Consider the following 13,854-nt stretch of genomic DNA (forward strand, 5'->3'; position numbering starts at 1 on the left):
CTTATCTTATCAAAATAATATATATCAATTTAAATATAATTTCTTCATAAGAAAAATAACTTGAAATAAGTTAATACAATCTTTGCTTTCTAGTATCAATTTCTCATGATAAACATGTTTACATAATAATTTTGAATTAGTTTTTACATTTATTTTTTATGGCTGTGATACTCTCCATATTTTTTTTATTGTATACATTCTAGAAAATAAAATTTGTGCCAAGTAGCTGATCTTTTAAAGTTATCAGTACTCACGTTATATTCAGTTGAGTTCAGACCATGTTTTGTCTATCCTGTGACTATTCTCTTTCAGCATTAAGTGTCCAGGGGTGGTACATTGACTTTTTTGGGATCTTGAAATATAGTGTATCATTGTATGGAAATCACTGGCCTTTTTATCAAACAGTGACTTAATTTTAAATTAAGTATTTTTTTTATGTGCTTATTGTGTGTCAAGCATGTGGAAAATAAAAACAGTGAAACATTCTATGCCCTCAAGGAGCTCACACTCTACTGGGGAAGACAAAAATAAGTTTACATAAAATATATGTGAAACCAATACAAGGTATCTTTGCAAGGAAGGGATCTAGGAGCAAATGCTTTATGTAAAAGATGGTACTTGATTGTGTTCTTGAAGAAAACAGGCGATTTAAAGAGTCAGAGGAGTGGAGAGAATTGCTTCTAGGGATGAAGGACAGTCGGTAGAAACACTTAAAGAATGGAGATGGGAGGGTCTTATGTAAGAAATACCAAGTGTAGTTTGGCTGATCTGTAGGAGGCAAGTAACACTGGGCCCAGATTGTTAAGGCTTTAAATGGCAAAAAGAGTTTGTATTTTTTACTAGAAACAATAGGTAGTCTCTGTGATTTCAATGTCTACTGTGTATAAAAACATTGTGCTGTGAGACCTAATCAGTGGATCTAAAACTGACTCACATGGGGATTAAAATTTATTAATTTAGCTGTATATTACTAATTATCTGTGGTAACTGTCCACATGGCATGAGTAAAACTGACTGAAAAGTGGAGAATTCTGTTATTAATCAAACATTTGTTTTGTCTGCATAATCCCAATTACCTTGACTTTTTAAAAAACAAAACAAAACAAAAAAACGAAATTAGCTACTTGTCAGACACCTGTAGTCCATAGGAAAAAATCTATAGTGTTGCAGTTGTGTACTTTTAAACTTAAGCCATATATTATATTTTTGTTCAGGTGTTACTTTTTAATAATATAGAGACAGATGCTAATTTTAATCTAGATTTCTTTTGATGCTCATAATTTATATGATTTTGGGCTTATAATAAAAGAATATTGTAATTTAATTTTAGATATAGTATATATTTCTAATTAAGGAATAAACTTTAGTGATAAAGTAGTAAAAAAGTATAAAGTATATGTTTTTCCCTAAATTAAGTTTGTGTTCATTCATGAGTTTTTTCCCATTTTTTGTAGCCATTCCACAAAGTCTGTAATGGATTTTGTCAATAGCAATGAAAATATTATTTTTGTACACAACACAATTCACCTCATTTCTCAGATGGTAGACAACATCATCATTGCTTGTGGAGGAATTTTACCTTTACTCTCTGCTGCTACATCTCCAACCGTAAGTACAATACTTCCATCTAGTGGCCATATTCTAAAATTATACCACTAGGAGCTTTTCTGTGGTGGTTCTTTGCTACAAATGAATGAGCTTTCTATGTATGCTTTTGTCTTATAAGTTTTGTTAGCTTAATAAATTAAGTAAATACTTTATTCTCTAGATTCTATTTTGAAATCCAAGCTCATGTTTCATTGTGTTCTGTACATGATAGAAAATACAAATTTTTGAAAAGTCATCATAATTTAAGTTAGAAATGCAAGTTCTAATGGAGAACTGCTTGAAGTGATATTCATAAATATAATAATAGAGAAGAATTATGCTTAGAGACTTCTCATAATTTTTTCTATAATGTTATACATGTTCAAAGATTGAGGTAAATTGTTTTACAAATGGAACCAAACTGTTTTCATATGAAAGAACTATTGGCAAAACTATCTTTTGGTCCAGTCTCTTGGTAAGTGAATTCTCCAGTACTCTCTCATATTTTATAAATTTTCAAGCATCTCCAAAGTCTGATATTTAAAATAATGTAAAGTTATCTCATTGACTGGAAGAGCTTCACACACTTGAATATCCTATTTGAATTACCTCTCATAACTGCTTGAAATGATATTCATAAATATAATAACAGGGAAGAACTATGCTTAGAGACTTCTCATTTTTTTTCTATAATGTTACACGTGTTCAGAGATAGTAGTAAACCATTTTACAAATGGAACCAAGCTAATTTCTTATGAAGGAACTATTGGAAAAACTTTCTTTTGTACCAGTTTCTTGGTAAATAAATTCTCTAATACTCTGTCATATTGTGTGAATTTCTAAGCATTGCCAAAGTCTGACACTTAAAATAATGTAAAGTTATCTCGTTGACAAGAAGAGTGTCACACACTTGGAAAATCCTAGTTGAATTATTTCTAATACCAAGGTTCAAAGGAGCTTTATTTACAGTTTTTTACATAAATTTTAGTACTGAGTACACTTTTCTTTCCTCCATACTATATGTAATTATGTGCTTTTAGTAAAATATGAATTTATAAGGCATTTCTACTGATTTATACTACTTACTGTAATTTTGTGTGCACAAAAAGTATATCAGCTATCTTTATTCTACGATTTAACATATCCCTACTTATTTCAGAATTAAATTACAGATTCTGCCAACCTGGATGAGGAAGGATAGGATTGTTTCTACTTGTATGTTCTTTTTGGTATATCAGAAACTCTTTGGACACATCCCTGCCAAAAACCTTTGTTGTGGTCGTATCATTCCCACAATGTCTCCCATTCTTCTTATAGGAAACCAACCAGTTCATAGCTATTCCCCATGTCATGGTTCATACTATCATAGTTATTAATAATAATTCAGATAGAATGACATAATGGATAGAATACTGGCCTTAGAGTCCAGAAGACTTTGAACATATACTAGTTGTGATTCAGGGCAAGTCACTTAAGGTCTCAGCCTCCCAGGCAATTTTAAAACTAGAAGTTTGAGGACAGACATCAGTTTTCATTGGTAGAGGCAATTTCTTCATAATATTATACTAGTCACGTCCAATCTGGCTGGGGGTGGAGAGAAGATTGGACACCTGACATTCATATAGCATTTTAAGTGGCTTTGGAAAGTTTTATTGTTGCGTTTAGTTTTACACCACAGTCATTTCCCCGACCTGCTCCCACCATCTTAAATCCCTTTGGGGCCAAGAGTTAAGAAGACATGAGTTCAAATCCTGCCTCAGACACATACACGTGACCCTTAGCAAGTCACTTATCTTTTGTCTGTCTTAGTTTCCTCAACTGTAAAATGGGGATAATAATAGCACCTACCTCACAGGATTGTTGTGAAGATCAAATGAGATAACATTTGTGAAGTGCTTAGCACCATGCCTGGCACCTAGTAGGTGCTTAGTGATGGTTTGTTCCCTCCCTATCCTTCCCCTTTATAAGAAAGAAAAACATTTAAGCAAAACCAATTTGACACAATGGCTGTGTCTTACAGCATATTCCATGTTCCACATCTCTGCTTTTACTGCTCTCTATTTAGATGAGAGAGGTATGTTTCATCATCATATAATTTGGAAAATCTTCACTAGCTTCATCTTTCCCCACTAGCTATCATTCTCTCTTTTAGTGGCAAAATTCTTTCAGAAGGCTGTCTACAATAGGTACCTTCTACTTCTTTTCCTCTCAGTCTCTTTTTAACTCTTTAGTCTAACATCTCCATCTGACTATTAGACATCTCTGACTGGATGTCTCATAAACATCTTAAACTCACCATGTCCAAACCTGAATTATCTTTCTTTTCAATCCCTTCTCTCTTCCTAACTTCCCTGTTGCTGTTGAAGGTACCGCAATCTTCCCAGTCATCCAGGCTTACAACCTCAGTGTCATACTTGCTTTTTCACCTTCTCACACCTCTTCCCTACATATTCACTCAATTGTCAAGTCTTGTCATTTTTACCTTTGCAGCATTGTTTTTATATCTCCCCTTTTCTCCTCCAACACTGCCATCACCCCAGTGCAAGCCATCATCACCTCAGGCTTTTGACAAGTGCAGTAACCTACTGGTTGATTGTTCTGGCTCAGATCTCTGTATTTCAGTCTGTCCTTTACTCAGCTGTAAAACATGTCTTTCTAAAACACAAGTCTAATTATGTTACTCCCTTATTCAAAAAATTTCACTGGCTGCAGGTTACCTCTGTGATCAAATAAAAAAATCCTCTGTTTGGTTTTAAAGCCCTTCATAACATAATCCTTTCCTACATTTTCAGTTTTACTTTCTCTCCTCTGTATACCCTGAGATCCAGTAACAATGCAATCTCTGGAATCTGGATATTTTCACTGACTCTCTTCCATACCTAGAACATTCTCCCTTCTCTTTTCAGTTTCTCAGCTAGCCTGGCTGCCTTCAAGTCTCAACTAAAATCCCATCTTCTGAGTGGGATCTTAGTGCCTGCCTTCTGAGATTGTCTCCAGTTTATACTGTATATATATCCTATTTGTAAATGGTTGTTTGTAAGTTGTTTCTACCATTAGACTGTTGTTGAGAGCAGTTTATTTTTCCCTTTTCTTTGTATCCTCAGTGCTTAGCACAGCCACTAGGACATAGTAGGCCCTTAATAAGTGTTGGTTGACTAATTAAATCATCTATGACCAGATTTGTTCAGTGCAGTTAATCAAATTTTGGCTGCCTTTTGGTGTTTTTGTTTACATTATTATAAGCATTGTATAGATTATTTTTCTGGTTATTTTTACTTCTTTTTTCAACAATTCGCACAAACCTCAGAATGCTTGCCTTCTGAATTTCTTACATGCATTACTTATGTTGCAGTAACATTTTGTTATATACAATTTGTTCAGCCATTTTTCAGTTGACAAGCACCTACTTTATTTCAAGTTTTTTTGTAACAACAAAAACTGTAACTATGTTTTGTTGTATAATAAGAACTTTACCTCTAACTTTGATCTCATTGGGATAAATGCCCAGTGGGGATATTACTGGATGAAAGGATAGTAATACTTAAGTAACTTTTCTTGAATTATCCAGTTGTTCATAATGATTGTACTGTTCACAAATCACCGACTACGTATTACATGTGTACTATCTTCTTATAGTCCCATCAACGTTGATTTTGATCATCTTTGCCACTTTGAGGGGTGTGAGGTTAAACCTCAGAGATATCTTAATTATATTTATCCTATTACTAATGATTTTAAACTTTTTTCATGTGATTATTTGTGGTTTGTGATTTTCCTATTTTTCATCTCTTTTGACCGTGTATTAAGGAATGATTTTGGTCATTTGTTTTGCCAGTTCCCTACATATCTTAAAAATCAGAATTTGATTATCAAATGTGTTTGCTACAAACATTTTCTCAGTAGTTTGTTTCTCTTATTTTAGCTGCATTGATTTAGTTGATGAAAAAAACTTTTTATATTTATATATATATATATTTATCTATATTCAAAATTGCCCATCTTATCTTTTATGATCTTTGTTCTTTGCTTATGGATTTCCTCTTTAGTTATGGTTTTGAAAGGCGTAGCCTTCCATTCTCTCATAAACTTTTTATTAAGAAAAATGGCCTTTTGGAGGGGGGAAGGCAGCGCAGTTGGGGTTAAATGACTTGCCCAAGTGACACAGCTATTGTGTCAAGTGTCTGAGACCAAATTTGAACTCAGGTCGTCTTGACTCCAAGGCCGGTGGCCAAATTTCTAATGATAAACTTCTTCGAACTTTTATTATTGTGTCCTGGGGCAACAAGCACAGAATTAAAAACCTTTTCAACGTGGCAGGACTAACCAAAGCTCATATTCCCTTGGCATTATCTTCGAGAATTTAAGATCACCGCTGTGCTATGATAATACATCATTCAGACTAGGCCTTTAAATATTTCACAAAAAGATTGTGAAGATCATATGACCTCTGACTGCCAAAGTTCTTCAGCCTCTAATGCAATGCCTAAAGTAGGGAAGTGCTTAGACGGTGCTCTCAGGGATACTACTGTCTGTGGTCTTATAACAATACCGTAATAATCACCTGAACCCTTTTGTTTTATTTTGCTTTTCCCATATACCTCCCAGCATGGCCCCATGCAACAAGTTTTCCTAGATTTCCTTATCAGGGTTTACAGAATTTTTAAAAAAATTGACTAACAATGAAATTTTAAAAATATGTATATTTAAATATGTGTTGATAGAGATCTCTTTATAGTTTTATATACACACATGTGTATGTATGTGTATATGTATACACACATACACATATGATGTACCTGCAGACTTTGTGCACTGAAGCTGCTGAAGCTTAAAACTACACAAAGACTTTTGGGACACCCTATATATGTCTTTTTAAAACCACTAAGATGCTTTAAAAAACAAAATTAAACTAAACTAAAACCCTCCAAACCAATCAAATGACTGCTCCATCATTTCCTTCTGAATCTTTTTTGTTGTTTTTATAACAAAACTGCTGTTTTAGCCTCACTTATTTTTTCCTTTTTACTATCTTCCTTTACTTTACCCCTTAATAGTGAAAAACAGGAAAAAAAAACCATGTAAGAACACTAGGCAGTGCAGGAAAAATTTTTAAGAAAAAAAGTTCATGGAGAACAATTAAAATGCACCTTATAGTCAATTATAGATTACAAGTATTTTAGGATTACAGCAACTATTCACTGACTGTTTGACATTGTGGAAATATTTCAATTTAATTCCACATTTATTAAGCACCTAATATGCACAAGGCACTGTGCTAGTTGTTGAGGATATACTGAGGGAAAGATGAAGTACTACCTGTGCTAAGGAACTTACATTCTACTGGAAGAATAAAGCATGTACAAATTTAACAAAATACCTATATTGCAAAGTAATATCAAGAAGGAAGGTGCACTAAGAGTATATATTTATGGTCACATAAATGAAATGACTTACTAATTCAATTTTAAAGGTTATATTAAATATTATGTAGTCCATATGTGGAGTATAATGGTCAGAGTTGACAATTATAAATCAATCACTTCAAAGTTTAAAAAATTATGTAATTCTATCTTTTATTTTCTTTTTTTTTTTTCCTAAGGGAAAAGACAAAGTTTATTAGGGTTTCACCATAAAGGGTTGTCTTAAGAAATCTCACCCTTTGTGATGCCTGTTTTCACAAGCGAGCCAGATTCAATCTACTGAGCTAGATTGATGGCAAGATGGAGATTATATTAATTCTATCTTTTCAATACCCTGTTTGATAGCAGTGACAGGTGTCTTTATTCTATTAATATTTTTTTAAGGAAGTTTAAGTGACTAGTTCATCTTTGGTCAAAAAGCCAATAAATATTAGGAGCTGTTTTTTAATCTAGTTGTTCCACTGAATCAAAATAAAGCATTCCTCCTACTACAACTTAAGTTGAAGGCATATTAAGTAATCTTAGAGTACCATATTATAATAAAAAGTTATTCCATATATAAATGTATCGCTAGCTATCCGGGGGTATTGTGACAATCAAATGGGATAATGTTTGTAGAAAATGCACTTTGCACAGTGTCTGGCACACAGCTGGCACTATCTAAATGCTTATTCCATTCTCTTTCCTAAAAAGAAATTTTTAAGAAGCTTGTGATTTTAAAATCTCTGTTCCTAAGAGGCAAAGAATTTCTGATCTTCTAATTTCCAGCTCCTCAATGGGGTTCCATAGGCCATGTTACAAAATGAAAAACATTTTAAATTTTAAAACTTGGGTATGGTTGTATTTAATTTAATTAATTTAATTTAATTTAAATTGTCTCTGTAATTTGCAGTGTTAAAAAAGACTGCTCAAAAATGTAGCCGTATAATCCATAAGTGAGAATATAGAGAGCATGAAAATTTTATATTGTATATTCAAATGCTTAAATGGAACTGTGATCTTCTCTGTTTAAAAGTTCCTTCCATTGATGTAGATCTCAACCCATCTGTGCCTGTTGACCCTGTGAGACTACTATTCATGTGTTCCTAAAAGTTGACCATAAGGGCGTCTCCCAGTGTTCTGGATACTTTGCTAACAACTTCTCCCAATATCACAAGGGTACCAGTGAAGCATTCTGGCCATCCTCGTGGTCATCTTCAAGTCTTGCCATATGACTCCCTCATCTTTTTCTGAGATATGATTCCTGATGACATCTTTTATTCTTGTTCTTCAGAAATCCTTATTGTTTTTATGTTGCTGTATGCTTAATATGCCATCCCACACCTTTTTGTTGTCCTCTATATGTAATCGTATTTAGTTATTTAGTTTCAATAGTTTAGAATCAATAGATTTTAAAAGTGATTTTATACAATAGCAGCAATAGATTACTTTAAAATTATTCTTTCTGATGATATAATCACACAATGAAATATGCTCGTTTTAAGATATTAATAGTATTAAAATAGCTAATTTTTAAGTTGTACTAGTTAAAGTTAATAAGATATTTTCTTTACAACAATCTTGCAAGATAAATAAAATAAGCATTTTTACCCTTTCTATAGATGAAGAAGCTAGGGCTTAGGAAAATTAAAATGACTTGAACATGACCATATGTACTAAAATTCCTAGAATTTAAAACCAGGTATGTTGACTATAAGTCAGAACTCTTTCCATTATATCAAATTAATGATAAATTGTTTTAAATTAACACAAATAATTAATAACACTAACATAATACCTATCTTAGTTAAATGTTTATTTGTCCATTTCATAATGAATACACTGATACACGTAGTCATTTTGGTTAAAGATATTTTTGATTCTCACAGTCTAATTCTTGCTTTAAATTTTTGACCTCACTAGATTGGAATTTGAATCATTTATCTTGTTGTCCAAGTAGATTGCCATAGTAGTTAAGGATTTTGCTGTGTTAACTTTTACCACTGTGTATCCCCCTATTTTTCAGTCACTTTGTCCAGTGGAATTCTGATAGTTGTGCCAGTTCCTATATCTTAACTGCTAACATCATAAATAAATTACCTTTTTTTTTTTTTGGAAAAAAAAAGAGCCACAAGCGATGTTCCTTTTCTTGTTTGAGCTTTAGCTTCTACCTTTAAAGTCTATGTGAAACATCATTTGTACTGTTTGTAGACTTAGTTTTAGTATCTGCCTACTGAGTTCTGTAGGGCTTTTGGTAAAATATAATATGAGACTACTGAAAGAAAGAAAGAGAAAAGACTCTTTAATTTCAATTTAATGGTGCAGAAACCTATAAAAAAAAAGTGGGAAGTAAACAAGTGAATGCTGAAACATTGGAAGCCTATCAACCACTAAGGGATATCATTAGCTTATAGAATCCATGGGGATTGACTTTTTAAAAAGGATTTTAGTAGTGAGAACTCAATCATTCTTGAAGTTCATTCCATTTTTCAACAGCTGTTAGGAAGAGGGTTTCTTTTTATTTTTTTAAAATATAATGAGCTGGTTTACTTTTCTGAAAGTTCTACCTTTTCATTGATGCTAGTTCTTCACTCAGGGGACAAGAAATCTAATCCTTCTTACACATTATTTTTTTTTCCAGTTATTTAAACGTATCTGTGCTAAAGGATATAATTTTGGCTTTGGAAAATAATATGAAGACCTAATTTTAGATAACTGTTTTCAACTTATCTCCACCAAAATGTTTAAAAGATCTGCTAAGAAATAATTAGAGTAACTGTGTACCCCAGGGTGGGGAGGAGGGGAAGGGAGAATACCAAGCTGAATACTTGAGGTAAGGTTGACTGGTCAGTTGAGGCCTCTCATTTACCTTTCCTACCTTTTGTTGCAAATGTTAACGAGTAATAATCAGCAACTAGCTGAAAGTAAAGATAAACAAAGGAATACATTATCTACAAATTGCATAATTCACAGAATTTCAGTTTACACTATCTGTTATGTACAATGAGCTGTACTTAGTTCTCTGAATAGTCTCTGAATAAATGACAGTTGACTTCAGCCATTCTGAATGCTGGAATTGAAGGGAAAGTGTTATGTAAGATTATAGCATGTTCTCACTATCTGGAAAGTTACATATATATTTCTATCTTGGACTTTCCTAAGAGTTTTATATTACAAGAGAAAAGTTAAGATAAAAGTATTGAGTCCTCAGAAACTTTACCTATAATGTCAGATACCTTTAAGACCTTAGGAACCAAAATAAAACTGATGATTTTATGTTCTGTCTATTTCTATCTTATAATTGGCAATGTTAGGGTTAGCTGGTGGATTAAATATGTTAGAAATAACATTTGCTTTCTGTGGCATTGAATGGGCCACATTAATTCCCTGTGTGATTATTTTAAATGATTTATACACCATTAGGTGTCATGAAAAGAAAATGCTTTCTTCTTTTCAAGTTGCTGCCTAAGATATTGGTTACCATGAGCAGAGGAGAGACCTAATGATATTCAAAATTGTGGGTATAATTAGTTAATCTTTTTTTGTAATTTATGTTAGGAATTAGAAAATGTTGAGCTTGTGACAATCCTAGAAGAAAAATTCAAGTTTCATCTTACATACAAAAACTTTTTTTTCTATTGTGGGCCTGTAAATTGGCATCCACTCTAGTACATGATCTAGTTTGGTAGGATAGACTCAGGAGGTCTAAGAAAATAATAACCTTGAATCCTTCTTGACATATGCAAGTCAGGAATAAGCTACCGATCTCCCCAAGTTATTTTATGCGTGGCTTTTGCAGAGATTATGCTAATATTAGAGAATATCAATTAGTTTCTATATATTTCGCCAGTACTCTGCTAGGAAAGTGAACTATTTATTTGTAAATTTTTACTTGTGCATGATGATAAATATATGGATATACATATAGGAAAGGTAATGTGGTATAGTAGAAAACTGGTCTTGGAGCCAGGAAGAAAGACCATGGTTCAAGTCTCATCCCTTCCACATACTGGCTGGATGACTTTAGTCAAATCATGTAATCTTTCAGTGTCCCATTCTACTGCCTGTGACTGCAAGTACAGAGAAGTTTCTGATCTCCCCTGGTAGAAGAAAGTCTTCACAAGGAACTTCCTACATCAATGAAATCACAGATCCTGTCTTCCCCACTATTATCCCTCCCCCAAATATCTATATATATGTTGTCACTTGGAAAGAGTCTTTTTAATGGAAACAAAATACTAGCAGTATTTTAAAAGTATATTCTTTTCATTGGAAGCTTTTATTTCATGCAAGTGAACATTTTTTGCTTTTAATAAAAATGTTATATAATTTCAAAATATTTATGTTTCAATTTTACATTGTATTTTCGTTTGATTTTAATATTTTTCTTTTTCTTGTACTGTTTTGATCTGTTGTCTGTTTTGTCTAATGCATGTCCAGGGTTCTAAGGTTAGTATTACTGCTGTAAATTTCAGTTTTTTAGTTTTAAATATTTATTATTTTTGACGTGGTTCTATTTTGAGTTGCCAAATCATATATGCAACATGAAGGGATATCTTTGGTATATTTAAAAGTTTCATGAAGATTATTACTTTACCAGCACATTATTTAACAGTTTATTATTTCCCACAAAGACCAAATTAAGTATACCCCCTCCCCCCAAATGGATCAGCCAAGTAATAAATCAAATGATAACAAGCTCTAGCTAAGGGAAGTTCACTGGAAAATGTAGTACCTTTGTATTTTAAAAATAAAGCTATTAAGAGGTAAATCAGATGCCACTGCTTTTAATTTTATTTATGTAAAGTTTTATCATGTGACTTTTTTAAAAGGGCAACTTAAAGATGTATTCATGTGCTTATTTTGTGGGATTGCATATATTAAGATACTCAGTATAGGTCTTCATAATTAGGAATTGATAATTATTCAACCCCAAAAGAAATATTTTAAAGTTGGAGTCTATTGTACTAAGTACTCAATATCTTCATAAAGCAGCACTATTGTAATGTAAGTATAAACTAATCAAAACATATATATGGCATTTTCTGTATAGATTAGACAATTTTGAAAATAGTTCATGCTGTTTGAAAATAAAACAATGGTTAGTTCTCCTGTCCTTTGGTTACAAAAACTAGTTTCTGGGAGAAAGAACATACTGGAAAGAATACTCACTGTAGTCAAAGGACCTGAGTTCAGATATGACATTTATTACCTTTGTTACCTGAGGCAAGTCATTTAATCTCCAGATGCCTCATTTCTTCATCTCTAAAATGAGTGGGTTACACTAGATTACCTCTGAGATCTTTGGCTCTAAATCTGTAATCCTATGGTGGTCATCCTCCTCCTCCTCCTCACTCCCATTTGTATCGCTCCAGGGTTTGTAAAATGTGTTCTTAACAACACATCTTTGAGGCACATGTTGTTGTTCAGTTGTTTCAGTCATGTCCAAGTCTTTGTGACCCCATTTGGTCACATTTGGGATCATTTGGGGTATTCTTGATAAAGATACCGTAGTGGTTTGCCATTTCCTTCTCTAGCTCGTTTTACAGATGAAAAACTGAGGCAAACTGAGCTAAATGACTTGCCTGGGGTCACACAGCTAGTAAATATCTGAGGCCAGATTTGAACTCAGGAAGAGGAGTCTTCCTGATTCCAAACCCAGTGCTTTATCTACTGTGCAACCTAGCTACCCCTTGAAGTAGATAATTCAAGTATTTTTGGCTCCCTTTTACTAAGAAAGAAATTGTAGTGCCGCTCTGAGCGAGTAAATGACTTGCCCATTATTTTGCATCTAGTATTTATTCAAGGCATGATTCAAGTACAGAAATCTCAATTTCAAGTCTAATATTTATTATATAACTATTATATATAATAGTTATATAACTATTATATTTATTTCATATATAATAGTTATATAACTATTGTATTTGTATTATATATAAGTTATATAACTATCATATTTATATTATATATATGTTACATAACTATTATAAAACTATGTTTTATATCTCTTGTAGAATATGAAATTTTTGCTTTTCCTTTAAAGTTTTTATATCATAATGTGAAGTAATTGTTCACTAGTTAATATATGAAGTCTGTAGTAGTGAATACTTAAAATAATTTAATTATAAAATAGTTAATATATATGTAGATAGTAAGAAAAGCATTTAACTAAATGAATGATTTTACAGTAACTAGTATTTGGATTTATAACATGTCTAAGTTTTTATCTCACTGGTATGCATAGTGTTCTAATTTGGGATAGATATACTTCAAATGCCTAAACAAAAATTTTAATATAATATTTAAAACCTTTCCCTCATTGTATATTGACTGCATTTGCTTGCTATTTTAAGTCAGTAGCTGCAAAATAAAAGCTGTTCCAACATGAGTGCATTTCAGAGAGTAGAATTTCATTCTAGTTTGATGATAGATAAAATAGTTTAATTGAAATAAAATAAGTCTTTAGTTGTCAGTTCAGTATTAATTTTACTTTTTTTATCAAGGCAGGTGAAAGCATTTCTTTTACCTATCTGTTATCTCTGTTACTCAGCAGGTAGGCAGTTCCTAATATGAGATGCTAAGAAGATGGAACCAGAGTAGTTACATATCTCTCTAGTAGATTTACAACAAAATGAATTTAATCATTCTGTTTGTTATGAAGCATTTGCAAAAAGTTCAAATGGTAGAAATTTTTGTTTATAAAAAATACTCTTTTAATCTCCTTGAAGCAGAGAGAAAATGACTCACAGATTTTGTAGCATGAAAAAATATTTGAAAAAAAGACAACATCATGTGGAATTATTGTCTTTTTGCATTGAAACTTATTTATAAAACCATGAAGTGACAACATTTTAGCAACTTTAGT

At 32.3% G+C, this 13,854-nt stretch overlaps 1 protein-coding gene across 4 annotated transcripts in view; it reads left to right on the plus strand.

The window, feature by feature from the left end:
- The window catches only part of NBEA (neurobeachin), a 768,499-nt gene that overhangs the window by 220,024 nt on the left and 534,621 nt on the right, over positions 1-13,854 (plus strand). For 3 of the 4 annotated variants that reach the window (XM_036747790.1, XM_036747792.1, XM_036747793.1), the window contains exons 24-25: positions 1,455-1,608; positions 11,427-11,435. In XM_036747790.1, the coding sequence (XP_036603685.1) occupies positions 1,455-1,608; positions 11,427-11,435 (163 nt within the window). The remainder of the gene's footprint in view (positions 1-1,454; positions 1,609-11,426; positions 11,436-13,854) is intronic. The other variant, XM_036747791.1, reaches the window with a different exon arrangement.

Source organism: Trichosurus vulpecula, chromosome 2, assembly GCF_011100635.1.
Source record: "Trichosurus vulpecula isolate mTriVul1 chromosome 2, mTriVul1.pri, whole genome shotgun sequence".
Classification (NCBI taxonomy): Eukaryota; Metazoa; Chordata; class Mammalia; order Diprotodontia; family Phalangeridae; genus Trichosurus; species Trichosurus vulpecula.